Below are 23,939 nucleotides of genomic sequence, written 5' to 3'. Positions count from 1 at the left end.
CAAACATAGGCAAAATGGTGAATGTTACACAGTGTGTAAAGTGGGCACCTTAACCAGCCAATGATAGGTCATGAGCCCTGTAAATGCCTAGACTCCCACATTCCCTTTTTAAAAATGTTTTCCCTCTCTGTTGCAATAAATTAAAATTTAAATAATGTGCTTAAAATATAGCTAGGTACTAGGTACCTTTTCCATAAATTTGATTGTATTTACAAATTAAATAATATACATATCTGTTTTTATTATATTTTTAACATTCGCAGTGAAATAAAAGCGATTTCCTTGCCCTGCTGAGAGCCTTAACCACGCTCTTCTACTTTACAAGGAATTAGGTTCTCGACGTCCTGGACTATCGCTGCATGAATGAATATGTATCTATGAACAACGGAGTTTAATTTTAAATAATAATAAATTAATCAAAATGCAGTAATGTTTACTATTCCAAACAATACAAACACTTGAGTAATGTTGTGGCCAGCTCCTCTGCTGTCAGCCGCTTCACCGCAACGAATCTCAACAAATTGACAGCAATGATGCTGCACTTTTTACCGTTACCAAACACCACCTGACATCAGATTTCATGGCTAGTTATTTCTTAACTCAATTGTCTTGGTTTAATTCAAATAACACAATATTTATTTGAAACTTTTATACTCCATTGGTATATTTATACACAGAAATGTCTTCCAACCTATAAATTACACATCTATTATTTTTTCTTCTTCGTATTATCATTATGATATCAAACCAAAAGATAAAAATGTTGGTTTAGGTAAAATTGAATTTGTTGAACCTACTACCTTTTGGTATTATGATACCCTCCCATTATGTGTAATAAGTTTATTATTTATAGTATCTAGATAAATCAAATGATTTTCACGTATCATTCACATGACGCAGCATGGTGAAACTAAGGTGACTTGACATTAAATTTTAAGGGTAATCTACTCAACAGAATCCTTCCTTTTTCCTATATTATCCTTATCTTTTCTTATCCTTTTCACCCCTCCTAACGCTTTAGGAACGAAAATATTATTATTTAATTTAACTATCTCGTATGCTATTCTTTAAATATTATTATTTACTCGTACATATTTTTATTTTTTCATCTGTTCATTAGTATATCTACAAACAGTTTTATTTAACTCGTGAAAAACTTTAATTGGACTCATACGCTATATTATAGCATGAATTGTTTATAAATTTACTGTTGTTTTCCAAATAAATAAATATATATATATTTTGTTAAATGTTTTTAAATATTTGTAAATAACCACTTACCGACGTTTCTATGCCTACCGGTTTCGAGACGTACCCGTCTTTTCGTCAGGACACCAATTAAACCAACATAAAAAACTCACTATACCATAGTTGTTCGGTTGTTGCACAAGAATATAAAACCTGAATGCCAAGCATTTTCATAAGCAACCATTACATGCACTGATTAGATAGAGAAATAGTTAAAATTGGAAGGGGATAAAGGAAGGGGCGTGAGTTTGATAGGTATAGGATGACCATTACAATGGTACATAGTATAATGAGCTATATTGTAAGATTCTTTGATCATTGATCAAAGGAACATTATTTTTTAAAGCTTTCCTAATGTGAAATATTTCTGTATTATTTACTTTTAACCCTTTATTACTTGTTTGTAAGAATTTGACTTCTGTATTTTTATTAAAGTTTTGATTAAAATTGATTAGATGATTTGCGAATTCGGAGAAAAAGGTTTGGTGTCCTGACGTAGAAACGGGTACGTCTGGAAACCGGTAGACATAGAAAAGTAAGTAAGTGGTTATTTATAAATATTCAATCAATTTCATACAACATTTAGTAAAATGTTTGACCACAAAGTCAATGCTTTAAATATTCATAATATTATTTTGTATTTATTTAAAATTCATAGAGCGAATATTATCAGGTAAAAATCCTCCAAAAGAAAATCGAGTGGATATAAGTCGGCCTTGTGGTAATGGTATAATAATAATTATAATAATTATTATGCAAGAAATATCAATCCATCGGATTCCCGGAAAGGTCGACACGAAATATTGATTAAAAGGGTGGTTCTTTACTCCAATATGGAATGCCCCTAGATTAGCATCTGATCGAAGGCTGATCGCCATTTCCTGCTGTAACAGATTATCGAAATGGGCTGCATTTAGTAAACCAATGCAGTGCCCTATACACCACCAGGCGCGTACGGATGTATGATGATGATGAAAAACTAATTTGACATTTTCTTAAAGCATGAAAATATAAAATTCGTTTTTTTATGAACAACATTTTAATTATATTTTATTAAATATTTGTAAATAACCACTTACCGACATTTCTATGTCTACCGGTTTCGAAAGGTACGAAATATTTAATGACATTTAGTAATATATTTGACCACAAAGTTAATGATTTCATTATTAATAATTATTAATAATAACGTTTCAACTGCCAACACATAATATGTTATCTAAATATTTGTGGATAAGTTAGTTCTGGACTTAATCCGGTAGAGATTTTACTAAGAATGTTACATCCTAGTTTTACTAACAATATCAGATCAGCCATTTCTGATGAAGCTTCTTCACAAACGTCAACCGATATAAGAGTCGAAGGAATATAGATGTTCAAATATTGGCAGAATAGTCAATGTTACAAAGTGTGTAATGTGGCCACTTAAACCAGCCAATGACAGGTTATCAGTTTTGTGGATGCCTTGACTTCGTTATATCTTACTATATTCATATTATATTCTATACTCGTGAATATAATTTAAACTTTCCTCTCATTGATCCGTTTGATTGTCACAAATTAACATTCAAAATGCGCGTTTTAAAAAAAACTTTTTTTTCTCATACTTAGTTTCTATAATAAAATCTTATTTTATCTCTAATTCTTAATATTTTTTATATTTTTGACACTTGTGCAATAATATTTACACACATGTCAACCCTTATTCCATTATAACACCCACTCACCCATTCTCTCACACACTTACACTAACGCAAACACACTAGCATGTATTGTACGAGTATTTAATGTATTTCCTTGGATATCTGTCATTGGTTGTATTCTCCAAATATTTTATTTGTCATATTTGATATCCCTAAAATATAAAATAAAAATAAAACAAAAAAAAAAATATATACATATAAATAAAATAAAATAAAAATAATAATAAAAATAAAATTAAAATAAAATTAAAATAAAATAAAACACAATAAAATTAACGTAGTTATGCAGAAAGCAGGCAATCCACAATTTAAAATAGGATATATTGGTGTTATCGGGCGCAATAAGGTCAATTCTATGTTTTAGTTAAAACAGCCAGACCGCTTTCACACAAAAAAATCACCTTCTAAAAATAGTGTTGATCAAAAAACCCTCAGCGCTAAAAATATATTACGGTACTTTTAAAATCATTAAAACAGGTCAAATACATAATTAGATTCTTGTTTATCATTTGTCAAAGTCAAAAACATTCCAACTGTTGTGTAGATTTGATTATTCACTCTTTTCACAAACGTGCCATTATATCCGATTCACTTTTTTTTATGGATGGCTGCTTTCAGCATAACTAAGTTCAAATTTTCTTAATGTCTTTTGTAATATGTTAATATTTGTATACTATACCGTCCGTCCAAAGACGGCATGTAAACCAGGCGCTTTTTGGGGGTTTTGGATAGCCCTAGCTCCCATAAGAAACAAATGTATCAAAAAAGCAAAACCACAGAGACACGTTAATAGCGTGTCAAAAACACTACTCTAGTGCCATCTTCCAGAGAGAAAAAACGTGAGTACGTTTGTACGAAAAGAAGTAAGACCGCGTTTTCTCTTAAGCGCGAAATTTAAAAATTATAGGTGTATCGGCATAGGGGTAATATTATCATTGTGTATCGGCAAATAAATATCGACGGCTCTGATGTAGACGCATTAAAATATCGCCAATGTATCCCTAATAATAATCTTGAGATTTTCAAAGGGTTTTAGAAACATACATTATGTACGCTGTTATGTAGTCAGGAACGTCGCGTCGACACACGGCATAACATCCCGGAAAAACACTAATCAACTACAACTTTTATCAATCCTTTTGCTGTCCACCTACGCGGTTTTTTTTCGATTTAGGTACTAAAGACAACAAAAAGTACATCATGCTCTGCAGGGGTAATGGAAATAATTATCTCCATTATTTTTTTCTTAAAGATGTTTCTAAAATGCTGAGTCATGTTTTCATCGAATTAAATGCGTGTATAATTTAGAGTAACTTCTTTTCTGAACTATCGGCAACAAAATAATACAAAATGTGATAACAATTAATACATTTAAAAAAATCAACCTATACAATACATAATATTTTCTTCCGGTTTTAGAAAAAGTGTTAATATTTATTTGGAAAAATCAAGTTTACAACACTATTATTATGCAAAAAAAAATTTAATGTATTTTATACTTGATTATATTATTTATCCATTTTACGAGGGCAATAAACTTCCCCATCTCCGCCCTCTCGTTACTGCTGTTCAAAAAAATATTGTGGCTTTTCTTGTGAGGCAAATAATGTCTACGTGAGTTAGACAGAGAAAACACTTTTCATATTGCGCCTCCTATAGGGAACTAACGAGATAGAAAGAGAAATACAGCCCGTACGTCGTAACGAGATGCAACACATGCAGCCCGAAGTCGATTCGGAAGTGTTCGGAGACGTTCGTAACGAGGATGGCAGCGCCATAGAATTTCCGACAACAAAATAAACCAGTTTTGAGGCGAGTGTCGAGGAGGGTGTTGTGTCGCGCGCGTGAATTGCAAATGGCGGTTTGTTTATGTCTAAAAAAATGTATTTAACGTCATATTTACGCCGTATTAGTTAGATTTTTAATAGTTAATCGCTAGCGAACAATAATATTGCACTTCGGTTAATGAACCGATGCTATGAAAAGTTAATCGAGTATACTTTTTATGTAAAAATATGCTTCAGTGTATCTATTAGTGTTTTGACGTTGCCCTCGCTTTAAAATTGATATGGCTGTGTAGTTGAACAAAATGTGTTTCAATCATTACTTAATCTCATATCGATGATCGGGAATGTCGCTATTTTTACATTGTAGGCGAACATGTGTAAAGTGACAGCTCTCACAATTCTCGCAGACATGATTTTGACAAGTGCCGAAGTGACATTGTACACGTGTGTTTTACGTTAGAATCTAAATGAGTTACTCGTTGACTGCTGACATTTTCGCGTAAATTTTATTTGAAAATGCGTGTCCACGGCGTGTTTGCTGCGTTTATTTTTATACTTGGACTTATAGATCGGTGCTCCGGACATCTCAATGTTTTCCTAAACGAGTACGAAGTCAAGAGACTACTGGGTAAGTTAATGAATTATCTTTTCCTTGGAACAGCTTACATAAAAACATTGATAACATAATACGATGAGCTGCCGGATTTACGATACCTATTTTTTTATTTATCCATTCAATACACATATAATTATTTGGACACCTTGATCTAAACGTTTTTCTGCAAATCTTTAGTGATAGAGGTGTTATTTGGTTCACAAATTCGGAAAATTGACGTGGAATGACTAAAACGTGTTTATTTACAATTTAAACCATTTTTACCCTTGCACGTATTTAATAAAATGTGTAAATTGGCATATTTTTAGCAATTGTCACAACTATGAGACTATTCTAACCAAAGGACGCTCCGTATTCATTTTCTAATTCACTAGTTTTATAAAGAGTCCCCGGTATTAAATATGTATTTATTTATGTAATAAATTTATCAAATAAATATAAATTAAAAATACTTCTGCAAAATGAATAAATAAGGATCCTTGGATACATATCCAGGTACCAGGAGAGAAGAAAAGAGAGAGTAATCTATTCTATTTGACATTTGAATAGAATTAGAAATGAATCTTTTGTTAGCACCAGTCTGTGTATGGTACACGGTCGGGGTTGAGTCGCAAGTTTTGGCCACTAGAATTTTTTTTCTGCTTTTTCTAAAAAGTACTGTAAACATATTTTTCCCGCCATTATATTGATCTTTTTTTTTAAATGCGATTAGATAATATTTACCTAGTACCTACCTAATATCCATTACAAACGACACAAAATCCGTTTATTTTAATAATCTGTAGGTTTAATGAAAATCAAAATTCCATAATTGTATCCCTGTACTTAATTTTTGATTTGATGGCATCAAGTCTTTGAAAGTGTCGAGAGTTTCAAGTACCCGGCAGTAGGTATATATTATGTAAATATACATATGGATGTAACTGAAAATGACAGCTTTCAAAAATAGCTGGGAGTGCGGCTAGTAATAGCAGAAGGGAAATTTACTCGGTGAAAACTAAATCCAGCACCATTGAAGTGATCACTCGAGTACTGTGTTAAAATAATGCTCATCAGTAATTTATTGTTATTATTATCACATCGTCATCACTGGCGGATCAAATTTTGTGGATTTAAGATGGCATGCGCTGCCAGTCTATTTTGATAAATATGTATTGTTTTTTGTTATTCTCTCCCAAATGCCTCCCCGATACTGTGCGAAAAAGACAACTCACAGCTAATAAGTTAGCAATATACTTGATTATTTATTATAAAGTAACACAACTGGCGTCCATTCCCTAAGGTGATCGTTCCTGTATGTGTAGGTAGTGTATACCTGTCCCGGGTCCTGATTCCTGGTCCTGACGCCGCACACTGCCTAGTCCTTGCCCAGCCTTATTATATTCCTCCCTGAAAGGCTATTCTCTTCCCACATCCCATTGTACGAAGTGTGACATATTTATTCACCCTTTAATTGTCTACAAATAATGTCCCTTCAGCCTCGGCCTATTCATGCGAGTCACCTTTGTTCGACAATATTCACGATTTGTGTGACGGACTGTCTTACTTCTTGCTTAGAAACAAACGTAGGTAGAAGACTTACCTACCTTTGACTTTTCTTGAAAGAAGTAACGGTATGTTTTTTTCTAAGATATATTTTTAACCCACAATATCCTAGTTTTGTCCAAATCTTTGTAGACAAGTACTGAATGTCAACCTCTGTGAGTTTATCAAGACTGATGATCGAATATTAAAAAAATATATGGAGAATTCGATTCACGTTATTTATTAACAATTCTTAATGGGATTCTATTGTAATTATTAAATTAAAATTCGGACCAGTCTGAAAATTTTGAATAAAAAATTTGAAATAAGTACTGTAAGGAACGAAGTGTAAATTTTTCAAGAGATGGAATTTTAATTTTTGTTACCACTTTTATTATTTATTAATGCTTTATTAAGTTAGTTCATAGACATCTTAAGAACTAATATAAACTTTTAATAATATTACAATTTTTTTTATCAAAAATCACTTTTGTACCAGCCAACTGTCGCAACTTTTGTACCTTTATTTATTTGACAATTGCAGTCTACATTACTTAACGGGTTTGTTTAACCCATCATATGTACAAACTATTGTAATTTTGTAAGCCATATAGTATATTTTTGTACCCTTTTTACACTGCAAATTTATAATTGTAATATTCATACGCGAATAGTCTGTTAACATGCAGAATAAGTAAAAAAATATATCCTTTTCTTTTTCTTAACAATTCTGAGGCTTGGGTCTAGAAGGGCCAACGTAAAATTTCATATTTTTCTTGCCATCAGAGAGGGACGATGTCAACAAAAAAATCTGGTGTCTAACTATTTCATACACACGTGCGTTGTAATGTTTTTTTTAAAATTAATTTTGCTGTTAAGACGTTAAACAGTTCATTAGAACGCCACAAAATGACTAAATAATTACTCTCCTGTAATATTCTCCCTCTGCCTGGAACCAATTGCCTTCAAACTTAGGAATCATCGACAGTCCCAGTCAAATCAGATCCAAACTAAAATCCCACTTCTTTAGACTATCATACTCTCAATTTTAAATCTGAAAATATAATATATCACTTTAGCTAAGTTAGAATGTAAGTTTAGGTATACAATTGTAAAGCGCCCTTGAGGTGATTTTTCACGAAAATGGCGCTATATAAATCAGCCAAATATTATTATTACGATTTACGACATTGGTCCTTATAGATCCGAGCCACAATATTAACGCTTTATACCTTACAGCATTTTTTATTTTCGCCGACGCGACCATAAGATTATTATTTACTTTGTTAACATCAATAAAAAAATAAAATAATCTCACCTATTAACTAATATCTTCTTCTTCTTATCCACATCCGCTCCTAAGTGGAGCATGTGGGCATCACCGGTTGCCTCTAGGAGACCATATCGCCAGGCAGCATTTTCGCTTCTTCCATATAATCACTAAATAAATTCAAAGTAAATTAAAAAAATAAATTAAAACCCTAGTAAAATCAGCATTCTGTTTTTATAAGTATTACCGTATTCTTATTTTCTGTTTTTGTTTTTATTTTTTTAATATTTTTTTCTCATAAATTCGAAATTATATAACTTCAAATAACTAAATAAGTGTAACAGTGTAAGTCACTCTCCAACCACAAGGGCTAGTCTCTTTTTTGGAAAGTTGCAGTTATAAGGTTAACCAAATATATATAAGTAGATTGTAATAGAAAAAAACATGTATCATTTTATGTAACTATGTATATTCATTAATCAAATAAAGAAAATATGTATTTAAGCCCTTTAAATGCATATGTTTTTTTTTATATTCCCTGCTCAATGAGGTTTTCCATATTTTTTTATATATCTATAAATTTTCAAAGACTCCCTAGATAGTTATTTTCAGTGTTTGTATTCAAACATTTGTATAAAGTCGTGTTTTTGCAAAAAGTTTTGCAAAAAAAAATTGTCAAATTTAACGTCCTTTTTTCTCCACAGTTGGTCCGTCTCATTTCAATATTAGTAAAGTTGCGTGTGTGTTTTTCAAGTTGTCTGAATATTTATGTTTATCGGCAAATTGGCTACAAGCCAGAAATAACCTTAATCGCCCGGTATACTTACGTAAATAATGCTGCTTCCATTGCAAATTTTATGTTGAAACGATCGTAACTGACATTCAATGAAAACAAACTCGAGGGAGTTTGCAAACATTGTTGAATTTTTTTTATCTAAGCTTCATTTCTCAAATTCACGTTTGTTCAAATGAATGTTTTTTAGAAAAGTTAGAAGTAAGTATTTTACTTATCTATCAAAAGTATATTAGAACCTACTACGATGCTAGAATTCTATTCGTCCATGCACTGTGTAGCTAAAAGATGTTTGGTTATCAAGCTTCCACGAAGGATTTTTTTTCTACATTGTTAATTTTGCTAAAATTAATTAAATATTTTTTTATGAATACACGCGTTTCTTTTTTTATATCAGTTATTTCTTTTGTTTATGAAAATAGTAAGAATATAAAATATGTTTATTTGGTCAAATTGGCTCAGCACTATTCTCTAATGCTATTTGTTTTTTAATATTGCATCTATACAAAAAAAAAAATTTTCTATATAGTCCTGCTTACTTGGACATGTTCATAGACGATTGTACAGTGTTGATTTTTTTTTCAAAATTTGGTGCCTTTAACCAAATTTTGCATTCTTTGTTGGAATTCGATTTTTTTTTTTACAAAAACTTAACAGTTAGCAAATAATCTATGCGCGCTGGCGACTAGCGCTGACTCTGGCTTTTGGCCATAATATTTAGTATCGGAATGTGTTAGCAGCAGTACGGTTCTAGAACTTGTACCTATACCGAGTACCTAATAAAGAACAGAACAGAAGCCGTTGCCCGTTGTATGTGGTGGTGGTGTGAACACGGCAACGAGAACCAGATCGTAAATCTACTTAATCAGCGCCGTACAGTTTCCTATTTACAACCTGATACATGATTCATGGACCATGGAAACCTTAGGACATTCATATCACGGCATTGTGTCTTTATAACTAATGCTAATTAATCCATGGACATTTTAAGTTTAATATAGGCCAGCACCGGTTAGATGGCAGTTTCCTTTGGACCCGTTAAATGTTTGTCTTGATATTTGACAGTTGAAAGTACAACTTGCATACTCAACAATAAAAAATATTGTACATATATGAACAAGCCTACTCTTGGCACAGGCTGAGCCATGTTAGATGTAGACTAACCTAACCAGAGGACACTCCATATTAATGTTCAAATGTTCAAGTTCAGCTGTTCCTAAAAGGTGTTCCGCGGAACCCTAGGGTTCTGTCAAAGGGTTACAGTGGTTCCGTGAGGGGACGTTTTGTCATAGGAAACTGACCGCGAAGCCGGCGGTTTTATCGGTAAATAGCTGCGCTGCACCTTTGAAAAATTCCTCTTTCTAGTCTTGCTTTTCAAGTCAAAAATTACAAATCGCAAACAATAAGGTGTCGTGGATCTTTTTAATAACTATTTGCCAATTTACGTTTTTTTTGTCGAATTAGTGTTCCCCTAGAAAAAGGTAGATCGATTAGGGTTAGGGTACCTACTATTGCAAAAAAATGGGAACCACTGCTCTAGTGTTATATTGATTCCCTGATAATAAATATCCATTTATGTTATAAATTTATAAAAAAAGTAAAAAGAACCACGGTACTGTGAGAAGAATTAAAAATTACTTTGTGAATGAATAAATTTACATTTGAGTACAGGTATACACGTATACAGGCTGTGAAAGTAAGGAATGTGTATTATGGGGTCTTTTCACATTGCTATATTTGTTTAGTTTTTCAACGTTTACTTTTTGTGCCGTTGCATCATGTACACTTGTCAAACTTACTTCTTTGCTCAGTGGTTTATTAAATTTTTTTTTTTTTACTTTTTAAAATTATTTTTAAGTAGATAGAATTCTTTATTAGTTTATGCGCTTTGTAGCTGCAGGACTTGAATGTAAATGAAATTAACAACAAATGACATATTTATTTTAACTTTAACTGCAAATATGGTCTAGATTTTTAACCGCCCGTGTACTATACAGCTGCAGAACATGTAATCTAGATTATATTAATTTGTAAACGATTATTTATAAACTAAAAACACTTCTTTGTCATATTTTGCACGGTGTAAATGGAGGCTAAATTTCTAACCGTCTGTGCGCTCTGTAACTGCCAAACATGTTGGAATGTTTATTGTACAGCGCCCTCGAGGTGATCTTCACAAAAATGGCGCTATATAAATTATCCTAAATAAATATATGAATTCTTTCGAAATTATTGTTGCCTTATTCGTGTATAACTTCTGTCCATCCTATTCTCGCTTCTTGTATAAATTTAATGAGTTTCCCACATTAAAGCTTCGATTGAGTAATGGTGCGAAGTTTGACAAAACGTTGCTTTACGTCGGTAGTAACAGATTTTCCCGGTGATACGCACAATCAGTATTCCGGTCGCGTCATGCGGGTCATGCCTCGGATTTGTCTCGGGATCTAATGCAGAGAATATCGCATGAATCGCTTTGGTTAATCCCCGTTTTCTTACATTACATTCTAGGCAGGTGGGGGACGCAATCGTGTCCTGTATCAGTAACGATTACTGCTAATTATATTATTGGTACATAAAGTATGTAATCTATTTTCATAGAACATGATGAGAGTGGCAATCGTGACACAAATTTCATATAACCTAATCTATTTTACACTATTTCTACGACCAGTTTTTTTTCTTTTGAAATTATTATGTAGTATGTAAGTACTGACGTTTCGTAAAAAAAACCTTTTGCTTATTTAACTTTTTGTACATAATCTTATTTGTACATCGGCGGGCTTATTGCCCAATACCAATTTCTTCCAACCAACCAATAAACTAAAAGTTTTGTTTTTTTATTCATGTTACAAAACATATTCAATAGAAACTAAAAATAAAAAAGCTTAAGATGTACAAGAATATAAATAACTGTATTTGTATATATATAAATATAATAAAGGAGTTAATGATGGATTGTGATAATTTTTTTACTGTACATATCTGCACCGCGATTCTGAACGGTTTACAAGATGAAAAAATAGTATAATTAGTCTACTCGAATGTTATGTTTTAATATTTCAATGTAACTTCGAGTTCTACTCTACGGTAGCACCTTGCTGACAAAATCTCACGCATTTCTAGTATATTCGTATAGAAAATATAAGTAATCGATATATCTGTCAAAAATTATTCAAGATTACGACCATAGGCGCACACTTATCTACAAATAATGATAAAAGACTTCCCTCCAAAAAATATTCCTCGAATAGTCGCTCGGTATTCTTATTACAAAATTAAAAAATAACTGTAATAGAAAGAACAGAATTGATCTCAAGGTATCGTGTGATTTTGAAACATTATTAATTTATAATGAAAGTAAGGTACTAGAAACCTACAATACTTAACTTCAAGAATTTCACGATATGCAAATAATAATCGTCCCGTCTAATTTACGGTGAGACTTCCACTTTTTTCTCATTTCTTCGTCCCTTTTCGTTTATTAGCTCTTGGATAATAAAATATTGTTTTTGTTTTAACTGGACCATTTCTCATATTTTGCCTTCATGAGCTCAAGGATCTGGTACTATGACCAATTACATAGTTTAATCCTTTTTTGTTATCTTAAATTTGTTTTTGTCTTTATTTCTTCAAATGTACCCTCGCAAGTAATGAATATAGTGACGATTATTATAACCCTAACGTTGTTAATATTTTAACACAACTGTAATAGCTTTTATACCCGTTACTCAGGTTTAAAAAAAGACTTTTGGAGCTTTTATTTAATCACGTTACCTGTATACTTTATTTTATTGTTCGGGTTAAAATAAATTATAGCCACATTTGTTTACGCGTGATTACCCTTGCTCTCCCATCAAATATGATATATACACAAATACTGGTATTATAAATAGTGAGGTACATGTTACGCTTACACCTTTTACTATGCAGTACCTCTAGAGTAAAGTTGGCTACTGGCCAACACCAGCGTGATTTGGCTGCCAACATCTCGTGAAGACAGACATTACGATAGCGCCTAGAACCATTGCAATGCCAGTCCTGGCTCCTGGCACACCATCAGACTCCGCACGGACATCTTGAATAAAACGCCGCTCGTAAATCGTGATTTTTGTTCGACCGACGGAGATAAAGTTTTTAAAAATTGATGTCTCATTTTTCAATTTGTTTAATGTTCTACAGCTGAGAACATCTGTACATTATGAATCCAATAAAATAAAAACGCGGACTGAAAATAGGTAAAAACTTCAACACCAAGATTTAAATTCTGTTTACTCTGTATTTACTGTCATTTTACAATACGTGATGTATCAACATTGAGATTGATAGTATATTTAGGTAGTGTGGAGGCTTAGGTAGGTAAGTGCATTAATAATTTAACATTTGACGGATTGAATGTACAGTAGAACTCCGTTTATCCGAACTCCAGTCATTCGCCTTGCCAAATATCGGGATCGTTATCAGAAAATATAAAATAAAGGGAATGTTACAATTAAAAATTAAAAGAAGCAATCAACTTTGCTGGACATGTTTACGTAAGTTTTTAATGTGATTAGCTGTATTATTTCAAAAGCAATAAAAAAGTGATCTTACAGTAAATTTTTCCTTTTCAGACAGTATTATCCGGATTTCTGTATATCTGGGTAACGTCTGGCACTCATGAATCCGGATAGTTGAAGTTTTACTGTATTGAATTTACTTTATATTTTAATCCGTGTATGCGTTAATAAATATAGGATACCGATAGAGAGAACTTCATACCGTTTTAAGAAGGAAATTTGTATCTCACATTATCTCATATCCCACCCAAACTCTTCCACATTTTGTGATCTCTGCTTACTGCTTACCGTCATACCATCTGTAACTGATGGAATATAATAAATAATAACGTCTTGTTATCATAACCCTTTGATCGCTCTTCTGGCCATGTTTATGTCAGTGCGCAGTGGTGAGAAATGTGTCGGTTAAGGTCGGGTGATGTTCCCCCTGAGCCCACGCCAGGACGCCGTGCCAGTTCCAGTACCCGATACACCCAGAACCGGGACAGCCCCGTTCTCTGCATATAAACGAGCTTCATCAATAGTAAAAAATCGTTTCGTGCGGTGCCAGAATCGTTATATAAATGTTTATTTCCCTGACCCGCAGGAGGCTGATTTTATCGCCCTAAAACTTTATACAGCCCAGCCGTTGTCACACGCGGAGTCTCATATTATACCAAGAAGAATGGTCAGAAATTTAAAACTTCTTTCGAAACACTTTTTGTACATTTTTATTTAGTCGAGGAGTCGTAAAGTTGAGCCGGCGCGTCTGCATGTTTAATAAGGACATGTTTTATTTTGTGACATAATTCAACATCTAAACTTTATAGGTATCCTCTGCCATTAAATTCAAACGACGTATTGCCCGTGTCGTTGTTAGTCCTTCGTAGAAACGTCAAACTGAAACGCGTGATTTATGTTTTGGCTTTTTATAAAACATACGCGCATAGCCATATTATACTATCGTCTTAGCCAGGCTTTAAATTATTACACCACGATTTGGAAGAAAAGGTTAGCAATTCTGTCTTTTCATTTGTAATTTCTCCATGTTTATGTCAAACTATTGTATGTGTATGTACGTATACGTTGATGTTACCAAAGTGGCAATATTATCAATCAATTTTTCTACCGCGTCCCAAATATAGGAACGATCGATCTTTTTTAATTGAGCAACATGTCAGTACGGTTTGGGTTCGAACACATACTCAGTTCAGCATAATTTGTACACGCAGTACCTATATTGTATGCGACGCGAGATAGTGAATCTCTTCTGGGAGATGCTGGGAACTGAACATACCCAATTCATCCCCACCGTTCCTCCGATCTCCGGTCTCCGGTACAGTCTTTAGTCCCCAGTAGTGTTGTATGGTCTCGGAGACACCTCTTCTTTGTATCTCTCACAGCGCACACGGCCAACCGTAATTTATTACAGACCAGACTTCCAATAACAGATCTGGCATCCCCGGGTCTACACAGCCTACCTGCTAACTTACTCATCCGTTTCCTATTTTTTATGTCCGTTTATACTTTTGTTTATGTCAATTTTCAAGCATTTAATTCATTCGTGGAAACGGGGATCTTATTTTTAGGTATTTGTAAATCACATTTACTAAATGTTATTAAATATTTGTATATAACCACTTACCGACTTTTCTATGTCTACCGGTTTCGAGACGTACTCGTCTCTTCGTCGGGACACCAATTTAACCAACGTGCAAAACCCACCATACACCTTCGCCATAGTTGTTTCACACAAATATAAAACCAACACGACATGCATTTTAATAAGCAAATGCACTGATTAAATGATGAAAATATTCTGCTGTTTGAGAAATAAATAAAAAAAAGTAGAGGGGGTGAAGGGAGGGGTGGGTAAGCTTAATAGGTTAAATAGAAAAGTCGGTAAGTGGTTATATACAGATATTTAGTAATGTTTGACCGCAAAATTAATGCTTTAAATATTTATAATATACCATTTTGTTTTCTAGCTTTAACTACTTATGTTTGTATTTATTTTGAATAAAAAAAAAATAGATGCGTAATATTTCTATTTAATTCCATTTTGTTACAATTCGAATACGCTTTTTTAAAATTTTTATATACAGCTTAATTCAATTGTAACATATTATGTTTCTTCATATAACGTGTTACAATTGCTCAGTTTATTGTACAATAAACTGAACAAAAGGGGCATGAAACTATGTTATGCAGTAAAGACAAACAAGGGGAACAAAATATACGTTTTTTGGTGTACAATATATACATAAACACGAGCAACATGTAAGACTTCGAACTAATCCATGCCAATCCGTCTTCATTCCACACTGTGTTAATGGTAAGGAGATCTACGAAAAGTCGGAAGATCTATCCCAAAGAAAATTATCTATCCCAACTTTAAAAATGATTTAAAAATAAAACGACCATCCTATGCACGATGTAGACGTAGAACTGCATCTCAGTTAGAAACACACTGTACTCGCCACCATCCTTAGATCAAGATTTATATTCAGTCAATAGGGGTCAAAATGGTCCGCCTTGTGTTATTGTGACAAACTTATCATTTTTAATAATCTTAACAAGGGGCATAAAGAAAAAACAACCTCACGTACCGAGCCGACCAGCGGACGGAGGAGGGTTCAACCCATTGGTATTCCAGTTTTTTATTGTAAAGTTTTATTATTATAAACATGTGGATGTTTTTTTGCTCCGTGGTTTTGGTGTATGCCGTATGGAGATTACGTTATTTCCATATTGGAAATATCTCGTTAGGCATACTCCCATCGCGCGGATGTACATTTTTTCTATCGTCTTGTTGTTTGGACTGTTAAATTGATCGATGGTCATTAATATTTATTTACCTTTTGAATAAATCCGCCAGCGTGTCGTCATAATTGAACAAGTCAAAACTTTGACTTTTTATTCCGCCGCAGTTAATCTCAAATATTTTCAATCTTCACCTCGAGCTGGAAATGGAGGCTAGATAATTCCTCTCAAGTTTAACTTTGGGGGACACACCTAATCTTGACTGATCGATTGTTTAATTAACCGAGCCAGTTGTTTACATTAAGCTTAATAATATTTATAATATATCGACACACTTTTAAACCATTGAGTAATTAAGTAAATTATTATTCTTCAAGGAAATAATAAAATAGATAACACCTTCGTAATATGTACTACCTGCTTGCTTTAAAAATACGTTTTATTTTATTAGAACTAGTAACTTATTAACTACGCATAAATACGAGTATTACTTTTCACAAGTTAAATTATCATACAAATAAAACGAACGTAGGAAAATTTGTATAGTTTTGTAAGAATATATTTATATTTTACATATTTATTTATTTATTTATACTTTTACATTGTTTTTATTATTTTTTTTATACTGAATAATGTTCCCTCACCGGGGTGTCCTGTGCCGAGGGAAACATTTTACAAAATATGAAACATGCCTTAAATTAGCTTTTTAACAAAGTTAACATAATAATAACAAAAAACGTAATCAATCCAATTAACCTAATTATCATCAATATAAATTAAAATAATCGTAAAAAACATAACCAATTTATATAGACCAATAGAACAAATTTTATAAACAGTCCACACCTTTTTCCTATTTGGCTTGATCCACTCATCGATCCGTGAGCAACCCACCTCCACTATCCATTTCTCAATAGCAAGTTTATATTGTGAGAACTCACTAATTGTCCTTATGGATAATGGAAGTAGATTGTAAACTTTAACCGAGTAGTAGGCCGATATTTTTTTTGCAGCATCAGGGTGGAGTATCTAGTAACTCCTGTATTTGTAACGGAAGGTAGAGAATAATGTTTACGAGCGTATAGTAACAGAGCTTTTACATAAAGTTGTTTTATAGATTTTACATTAAGATTTTCAAATATACCGAGGGAGCTAGTTCTGATTGGGACTCTTAAGATAATTTTTATTAAAGCTTTTTGTGCAATTATTATTTGCTTGATCAGTGTGTCATTTGAAATTCCCCATCCAATCATCCCATACTCCAAAACTGATTCAGTTATTGCGTAATATATTTTTACAAGTTCTTTTAGGCTAATTATATTTCTTATCGTTTTAAAAAAATAAATTTGCTTTTTCAGTTTATTTTTAATATGTTCGATTTAATTAGTTCATCTTAAATTCCCATCTATATGACTTCCTAAATATTTAATTGAGTCTACTCTGTCCAACGATTTACAAATACATTTAATATTTTTAATTTGGTTATTGTAATTACAGCTGTGAATAGTTAAGGAAATATTTGGATTATATATAGTTTTATTATTTATTTTAAATGTTATGTATTTTGTTTTCGAGTGATTTGGTGTTAGATAATTTGAGTCTAACCATTTTTTTTATTAAGTGTAAGTCACTTTCAGCCTTTCCAAATACAATATCCCATGAGCTTCCTTGAGATAGTAGCACAGTATCATCAGCGAAGCTAATTACAGGGCCTTTTATAGATAAATTGCAAAGATCATTTATTTATTTTTTATTTTTTTTAATTTTCTTTTATTAAGGAAACATAGAGAACAGTTACAAAGTTTTATATTTTACACAGTTAGACTTAAATCTAATTAACCAGCGAAGTTTCCATATTATAAAGTAATTTTATGTAAGGTTTTTAATTAAAGTACAAAAAAGAGAAGGAAAAAAGCATGAATAGAAGTTTTTTAAAAATTAAAATTAAAGTATAAAAAATGAAGAAAATTTGTAAAAGTAATTAAAAGTTAAGAATTAAAATAAAGAATGAAAAACATGCTCAGATGTAAAAATAAAATAATAATAACATTTTTTTAAAAAGGAAAAACATAAATTTACGCATACATATTTTAAAGGATTTATATAGTTAAGAAACAAAATTGGTCCAAGTATGCTTCCTTGAGGGACGCCAAATGAAATGTCGGTTTCGTCGCTAGATTTATTATTAATCTTTACGATTTGCTTTCTGTTTTTCATATAACTTTGGAACAGTTCCAATTCCTTATTAGGGGTTCCTATATTCCTTAGTTTTTCAAAAAGCATGTCGTGTTTAATAGTATCGAATAGATATACGTATATTTAAGTTTATTTTCACTATTGACTGCCAAAGAAGGCTAAATAACAACAAGAAGCATGTCTTGCTGAAAAAAATGATAAAGGCACCCGCAACACAGTTGTGTGATAAAGTATAAACCCCGCCGTGATCCATCTGCCATATTGTGTACATTTGTGTAGGTATTGCGCCGTGTGTTTTAGGTGTGGTTGTGTTCACATTTGGTACTGGCTGCAATAATGATTGACATATCTGAAATGGTGATCTCGGAACACGCCGCATATTTGAATTGAATTCTAAGCATGTACTCGATAATTGATTTTTTACTACCGACACTTCATATTCCACTCACCTAACACGATCATTTTTATCATCTTCAAAATTATAATAGCTGATGTTTTTCAAATCTTAATTTTAATTGCTAAACGTTCAAACAATATACACTTTTCATTGTGTTAGCGAACAATCAAATTATTATATAGTAACTAGCTTTTACCCGCGGCTTCGCTCACGTGGTATTTTAGGAAGAAATTAGTTAGGTAATTAATAAGTTTAATCGTTTAGCAATTCAAAAAAACCCCGATGAAACGATATATTTTTTCAGGATGGAAAGTAGCTTGTATCGACTGCTGGTCTTCCAAATATCTGTATGAAAAAAATATACGAAGTCCCGTTAAACTATGGCTACAAAAAAAATGGCAATTGGCCCTCCGTTGAGACGTGAAGGAAAAACAAACAAAACAAACAATCAATCACACTTTCGCCTTTATAATATTAGTATATGGAAGTATGCGTCCATGCGCTCGTTAGTTGCAAGACTTGTTGTAATCTAACTTCTATTTTGATAAATTTGTTTTTTAGTTAGTTTTTTAAAATATCACTTAAACTTCATTGTCACATAAATTTAAACAAAAAATGCAAATAGGGGCTAGATTACTTAATGTCCATGCGCTCTGTAGCTGCAAGACGTGCTTTAGTCTAGCTTCTATATAACAGAATTGTAATATATCATTATTAGAGACGAGAAACTAGAATCCCAATCGTCCATGCGCTCTATAGCTGCAAGACGTGCTGGGATATCGATTTATTGTACAGCGCCCTTGAGGTGATTTTCACTAAAATGGCGCTATGTAAATTATCCATATATATATATATATATATAAATAAGTATCCGTGTCGGGTGTTTTCATACTAGAATATTTCATAGTCCCTGGACTGGTACCTAAGCGTAAGACTGATAATTTTACCTTCGTGTAAAAAAAATGATCAATACACGCTGAAATTGGTAAACCAATGCATATTGCCCTATGCACCATTAGGTGCGGAAAGGGAATGATGATGATATGGATGTATTGATTTATACCAAGCGCCTGAGCTTCTCTTTTTACGTCTACCACACAATTTTGTATTTTGAACTTTCTTTCTCATTGTACATATTTTATGTTAAAAAAAAATAAATTAGATGTTTAAATGTGCCTACCTAATTTTTTTTTTATACGCCTCCACTCGTTTGCGAGTGATTTTGGCTCTTAAAAACAAGAAAAAGAAATTTAAAGAATATACGCTTCAGTGAACGACAAAAAAAAAACCCATACCCACGAAAAAATATAATATAATGTGAGGTAGTTAAAATCAGTATGAAAGAGTTGTGACAATAAAATATTATTACTGTATAAAGTAAACGTAAACATAAAATGAAATTTCGGGCCAAAAGTAAAGAGGGACATTCAATTAGACTTATTAATTAAATTATGCAAATAATATTTAACAAATTCAAATATTTTTATTATTTGTCCTTAGGAATTTAGTCAGAAGTAAATAAGTATCCAAATCATTCTGGGCTAGTAAAAATTTTACGTTAAGAGGGAACGTATTATATTCATCACATATATTTTGAAGGAATTCACTTCTTTCGAAGAGGGGACAGTCAAAAAACAGATGATCTAATGTCTCATCGTCATTTTCACAAAGACACATTGCCGAAGTAAAGACACCTATTCTCGATAAATGCGAGGCAACGAGACAATGTCCTATTCTCATTCTTGATATTAAAGAGATGTTCAATTTTGATTGCTTTTCGATTTCAAACCATGGTGTAACGGGGATGGAGCATTGAATACTCTTATAAAACAACCCAGTCGAGGAATTCTGCCAGAAAATTGTCCACTCAGATCTGATTTTATTAATTATAGTTGGTACACAAGCGTCAGTAGGACGACTAAAGGAGTGCGGGATGCTTCCATGAAGGCATGCTTCCTTTGCTAGGTGATCAACTCTTTCATTTCCAGAAATTCCGATATGCGAAGGAATCCAACATAAGGTCACCTTGAAATTTCTCTCGAACGCAAAAAATATAAGATATTTCATTTCACAAATTAGTCCATCATTACTACCATAAATTCCAGATTTCAACTTTTTGATCAGACTTAGGGAATCAGTAAATATTATTGACATAGGAATCTCAAGGTGTATAACTTCCATTAAAGCCTCTTTTAGTGCAATGCACTCGGCAGTAAAAACTGAGGAATCGGAAGGCAGTATGAAAAGTCTACTTAATTGAAAAGTTGGAATATAAAATGCCGCACCACAACCTTGGGCTGTTTTAGATCCATCAGTAAATATAAATGTGGAACCAGGCCATTTTTCTTCTATATTCGCCAAGAATGTTTGGTTATTACCTTGGTGATTCAATCGAGCAAATGATTTATCAATACTTATATGTTCTTCTATTTGAGAGGAAAATATTAGTGCTTTAAATGGAGTAGAAAATATTGGCAAGTTGCCTACCTAATTAATTTAGCATTTTTTTCATACCTACCTCACATTAACATAATAAATTCTTCTAATGGTGTTTTATCTCTTTACCCACTACACATCATCTCTTTTGTATGCTACGTATTATGAATTTTAAAATGATAACATGTTAAACAAAGAAATCAAAATGGAAGCCGTTTTAAAATAATGTATAACCTACCTACTCATTGATTAAAAAAATATATATTATGTTTATTATAAGAATGTACCTAGTATAGTTAAAAATAGTAGGTACGTATGTAGTAAATGAAGCAATAGTAAACATTAGTTAATAAGTATACACATTAATATTAACTAACTTAAGGAAATAAGTCAAAAATTAAAAAAAAGTTGTATTGAGATTTTTTTTCTTTTCTTTCGTACCATGCTACCTCGTCTTACTTACTAAAAAAATATTATAATAAATATCTATGCAGGTACTTGCAAGAATGATTTAAAAAAAAATAAAATCCTACTTCATCACCTTCGTATTGACCGCATTAAACTGTTAATACGGCGTTAAAAATAATTTCTTCTCGCAATTTGTACGGTTGGAAGAACTTTAACTTGTTTTTTGTGATAATATTTATCTCTACTTAGCAATTAGTATGTGGGGGATTTCATTCATTAAGCGTTGATTAACAAAATTTATGACATGTTTTAATTGAAAAAACAAGATAAGACACTTGACTGACTCAACATTCGTAACAGACGTGCGTTTTCTTCGGTTTTTTGCGGAATTTATTATATTGTATACAATGTTGCTTCTGATTTTGGATTCAACATGGAGATTGCGATGGTTGTGTTTTAGCTCGTATTAAATTAAGTTTTCGTATTTGAATTGGCAAATTAAGATTGTTTAATTGAAATTCAATTGAATTCATGCGTGTATATAAACGCCGTTGAAATTACATTTTATAAAGTAAGTATGTTCTTGAGGTTAAAAGGAAATTCTTGTATTTACTCCCATTTGTACTCGTATACGTGTTTCTCACCACGGCGGTAGCACGCTAAATGCGTAACTCTGGTTTCCTAAGCTTTTATTTCCTTATAAAGACGCTATCGAGCAATGTTAGGTTTTCTATACCTACATTAATTATGTTAATTACTTCAACACTATACTCTTCTCACACTCAGCACTGCAGTTAGTGCAAACTAAACGAAAAATACTGCTTGCTCTAAAAGCAGAATCGATTGTGTTGTTAGTTCATTGTTTTGAATTACATCATCGTACTTTGTTAAAAAAAAAAACAGTTTCTTGTTATGTAAATCCGTCAAACCTTTCTTTTCAACCTTTTACTTGTTTAACCCTTTATAGGACTCCTAGAATAAAGTGTTACGTAAATATATCATCAGAATTGATGTATTTATTTTCTAATATTTTATATCCTATCGTTATAACGTACAATGGTAGATCAGTCCTCCATTCAGCTTTTTCAAATGCAATAAGTTTATTATCTTAAAAAAGAACGTGTTTTATAAGGTTTGCAAGATGTAATAAATCAACACAAAATATTAATAATAATTGTGTGAAATTATTTTTATTGTAGTTTTTACTGTTAGTTTATGTATTTCAAGAAAAAGTATTTGAAAGGACGGGTTCTACGAAAGCAAAAACACCATCGCTAATTCCGTGCTTAAGAGGATATGCGTGGCAGACAAATTTGATAAATAGGTATTCGAACATAGTTTTTTCTGTCATTCTCTCGCAGATGTGTCTCCAGTACTATAAGAAAAAGATTACTGCGCGTTGGACTGATTATGCCTAGTTAAAATCGACAAAATTGAAGTTTCGTTCCATTTTCCGCATCCTCAAAATTGAACCGATTGAGTTACATATTTTAAAAAGAAAAAGTGTCAGAATGAGTTTTTCTGCGTCGGTAAGGTACCTTTATCATCAATGTTTTAAGTATGTTCAAATGTTTGCAGACTTGCTGGATTTCCTCCCAGGGAGCTATTTAATTAAAAAATATATATATTACCCGCTAAGCCTCTATTTAGAGGCTTGTCAGCAGGTGGGATAGAGGGGACATGGAAAAAGGTAAAAAAATACACCACAACACCCGCCACGTCGCCTGCCAAATTTAGATCTAAATTTGTTGCATCAGAGAGGAAAAACTTTTTTAAGAAGGCAATATGGAAGTCTAGGCATTTACAGGGCTTATGACCTGTCATTGACTGGTTTAAGTGGCCACTTTAAGCTCTGTAACATTCACCATTCTGCCTTTGTTTAAATATCCACATTGCCTCAATTCTTCTATCTGTTGACTTTTGTGAAGTAAAAGTAAAAGTTTGTCTTCTCAAAATTGTTTTCCCTCTGTGTTGCAACAAATTTATACTAATTATTATTGATTGCGTCCAAAGATGGATGCTAAAACTTCGCGCTTTTAAGGGTTTTTGTATAGCCCTAGCTCCCATAAGAAACAGTTTATAAAAAAATTATATTGTTAAAAATAAAACTGCTCTAGTACCGTAGTCCAGGGAAAAGATACGGGAGTACATTTGTATGAAGAAAAGTCAGACTGCGTTTCCACTTAATGACGGGTATATAATATATTTCAATTAGGCGGTTCCCCGCGCGGGGCATTTAGCGCGGGCGTTTATGGGCGCGATG

At 32.4% G+C, this 23,939-nt stretch overlaps 1 protein-coding gene across 1 annotated transcript in view; it reads left to right on the top strand.

The window, feature by feature from the left end:
• Positions 1 to 4,754: 4,754 nt before the first annotated feature.
• Positions 4,755 to 23,939, top strand: part of LOC148277670 (inactive tyrosine-protein kinase Dnt-like) — a 116,590-nt gene continuing 97,405 nt past the window's right edge. Inside the window, exon 1 of the mRNA XM_088232544.1 lies at positions 4,755 to 5,366. Coding sequence (XP_088088670.1) covers positions 5,255 to 5,366 — 112 coding nt within the window. The 5' untranslated portion in view covers positions 4,755 to 5,254. The remainder of the gene's footprint in view (positions 5,367 to 23,939) is intronic.

Source organism: Micrasema longulum, unplaced genomic scaffold, assembly GCF_059751315.1.
Source record: "Micrasema longulum isolate JH-2025_06_02 unplaced genomic scaffold, ASM5975131v1 h1tg000995l, whole genome shotgun sequence".
NCBI lineage: Eukaryota > Metazoa > Arthropoda > Insecta > Trichoptera > Brachycentridae > Micrasema > Micrasema longulum.
Note: the sequence above shows the minus strand (reverse complement) of the source record. Positions and strands in the feature narration are given on the sequence as shown.